Raw genomic sequence first — 3,266 nt, 5'->3', positions numbered from 1 at the left:
AGGCTTTTATTCCTGTTATAAACCCTCTTGTGGAGGCTTTTATTCCTGTTATAAACCCTCTCATGTAAGAGGCTTTTATTCCTGTTATAAACCCTCTCATTGAGGCTTTTATTCCTGTTATAAACCCTCTCATGTAAGAGGCTTTTATTCCTGTTATAAACCCTCATGTAAGAGGCTTTTATTCCTGTTATAAACCCTCTCATGTAAGAGGCTTTTATTCCTGTTATAAACCCTCATGTAAGAGGCTTTTATTCCTGTTATAAACCCTCTCATGTAAGAGGCTGTTATTCCTGTTATAAACCCTCTCATGTAAGAGGCTTTTATTCCTGTTATAAACCCTCTCATGAAGGCTTTTATTCCTGTTATAAACCCTCTCATGTAAGAGGCTTCTATTCCTGTTATAAACCCTCTTGTGGAGGCTTTTATTCCTGTTACAAAACCCTCTCATGTAAGAGGCTTTTATTCCTGTTATAAACCCTCTCATGTAAGAGGCTTTTATTCCTGTTATAAACCCTTTGATGTAAGAGGCTTTTATTCCTGTTATAAACCCGCTCATGTAAGAGGCTTTTATTCCTGTTATAAACCCTCTCATGTAAGAGGCTTCTATTCCTGTTATAAACCCTCTCATGGAGGCTTTTATTCCTGTTATAAACCCTCTCATTGAGGCTTTTATTCCTGTTATAAACCCTCTCATGTAAGTGGCTTTTATTCCTGTTATAAACCCTCTCATGTAAGAGGCTTCTATTCCTGTTATAAACCCTCTCATGTAAGAGGCTTTTATTCCTGTTATAAACCCTCTCATGTAAGAGGCTTTTATTCCTGTTATAAACCCTTTGATGTAAATGGCTTTTATTCCTGTTATAAACCCTCTTGTGGAGGCTTTTATTCCTGTTATAAACCCTCTCATGTAAGAGGCTTTTATTCCTGTTATAAACCCTCTCATGTAAGAGGCTTTTATTCCTGTTATAAACCCTTTGATGTAAATGGCTTTTATTCCTGTTATAAACCCTCTTGTGGAGGCTTTTATTCCTGTTATAAACCCTCTCATGTAAGAGGCTTTTATTCCTGTTATAAACCCTCTCATGTAAGAGGCTTTTATTCCTGTTATAAACCCTCTCGTGGAGGCTTTTATTCCTGTTATAAACCCTCTCATGTAAGAGGCTTTTATTCCTGTTATAAACCCTCTCATGTAAGAGGCTTCTATTCCTGTTATAAACCCTCTCATGTAAGTGGCTTTTATTCCTGTTATAAACCCTCTCATGTAAGAGGCTTCTATTCCTGTTATAACCCCTCTCATGGAGGCTTTTTTTCCTGTTATAAACCCTCTCGTGGAGGCTTTTATTCCTGTTATAAACCCTCTCATGTAAGAGGCTTTTATTCCTGTTATAAACCCTCTCATGTAAGAGGCTTCTATTCCTGTTATAAACCCTCTCATGGAGGCTTTTATTCCTGTTATAAACCCTCTCGTGGAGGCTTTTATTCCTGTTATAAACCCTCTCATGTAAGAGGCTTTTATTCCTGTTATAAACCCTCTCATGTAAGAGGCTTTTATTCCTGTTATAAACCCTCTCATGTAAGAGGCTTTTATTCCTGTTATAAACCCTCTAATGTAAGAGGCTTTTATTCCTGTTATAAACCCTCTCATGTAAGAGGCTTTTATTCCTGTTATAAACCCTCTAATGTAAGAGGCTTTTATTCCTGTTATAAACCCTCTAATGTAAGAGGCGTGTTACAGTGAGTGTAACATCACTCTGAGAAATGCTGTAAGAAATCGTCTGTTTCTTAAAATAAAAACTAAATCCAGCGACGAGGTTCTGACGCCAAAAGAGAAAATGCACTTTGAGCTCCGAGTCATAGATTTTGAATGCGCTTATAACTTTGGATAAAAACAAACATCTGCCAAATAAAAAATAATGAATAAATATATAATATATATCTAATATCTAATATATATATATTACGTATTATTGTTTCCCAAAATGTATTTCTTTAATTAATTATTTCAAGGAAAGTTCTTTGTTTACTTTATAATAAGGCAAATAAAAAAAATGCATTTAATTGTATTGTTTTTCATGTGATTTTTGCCATATTGCGACAGCAGTTTTAATAATAATAATAATAATAATAATTATGCATTTAATTTATATAGCGCTTTTCGTGATACTCAAAGACACTTTACATAACATAATGATAAAAAAACATTTGTTTCAGTCATAAGCTGCGTCATGAACACATGTTGGATGACAGAAGGCGCCTCACCTCATCTTGTACTCGTCCCTCTCTCTCTTCACCTTGGCCAGCACGTTGTACAGGGCCCGGATCTCTGGCGTGATGGTGTCGATCTGGACCCCGACGCCGTCCGGCTGCGTCCAGGAGGCTCCGGGACCCGAGGCGCACGACTCCCTCCCGGAGCCGAACCGCCGCGTGGGGTTGAAGGACCAGATGGTCCCGGGGAGGAACCGCGGGTGGGGGGGAGGCGGCGGCGGGGGGGTTCTGTTGGTGTTGGTCCCGGCGTGAGAGGCGTGTTTCTCGTTGATGTTGGTGATGGTCCAGGACGGGTCGCTGGGGCTCCGGGCCGGGCTGATGGAGAAACCGGGCGTGGTGAGGTTGGAGTTCGAGTCCGTGGAGACCGGGTTGAGGTTGCTCCCCAGGTATTTGTTGTCATAAAGAGGTGGGGGGTTCAGGGTCGGAGAGAGGAGGCCCCCGGGCATGTAGGCCGAGTTGTTGGCGTTGTGGAGCGGAATGAGGCCCGGTCTGGCTGGGATAGGCCCAATAAAACCAGTCTGGACCCCCATCTCTTTGGTCGGGGGCTTCTGGTGCCCATCCCCGCCGCCGCTCTCCTCCAGCGCCTGCTGCAGCTGCTTCTCCAACACTTTGTTCCTGCGCTCCAGCTCGTGCACTTTGGCCAGAAAGCAGCGGAAGCGCAGGTTCAGGGTCTTCAGGACGCTGATGTTGGAGCCCAGGTCGTTGCGCAGCGCCGCGGCCCCTGGGGGCGCGCGGTGCAGAGGGTTCCCCAGGTGCAGGTAGGCGAGGCCCGAGGGCGGAAGAGAGCCCAAGTCCAGCCCGGACAGCCCGTCCGGGCCGAACCCACCGTGGTCCCCCAGGAAGTAGCCCGGCTCCAGGATGGAGTCGCTCCTCATCTGGTGGTGGTGGTGGTGGTGGTGGTGGTGGGGGTACTGCTGCTGCTGCGGGGCCAGGAAGCCGCTCTCCCCCAGGACCGGATTCATGCTCGAATAGGAAAATCTGAAGTGCTCGAAATCCGGCAT

The 3,266-nt window shown here is 44.4% G+C and overlaps 1 protein-coding gene across 1 annotated transcript in view; it reads right to left on the bottom strand.

The window, feature by feature from the left end:
• Nucleotides 1-3,266, bottom strand: part of LOC117738753 (intermediate filament family orphan 1-like) — a 9,718-nt gene extending 6,452 nt beyond the window's left edge. Inside the window, exon 1 of the mRNA XM_034544855.1 lies at nt 2,260-3,266. Coding sequence (XP_034400746.1) covers nt 2,260-3,266 — 1,007 coding nt within the window. The remainder of the gene's footprint in view (nt 1-2,259) is intronic.

Source organism: Cyclopterus lumpus, chromosome 11 (assembly GCF_009769545.1).
Source record: "Cyclopterus lumpus isolate fCycLum1 chromosome 11, fCycLum1.pri, whole genome shotgun sequence".
Classification (NCBI taxonomy): Eukaryota; Metazoa; Chordata; class Actinopteri; order Perciformes; family Cyclopteridae; genus Cyclopterus; species Cyclopterus lumpus.
The sequence above is the reverse complement of the archived record's forward strand: the minus strand, read 5'-3'. Positions and strand labels throughout refer to the sequence as shown.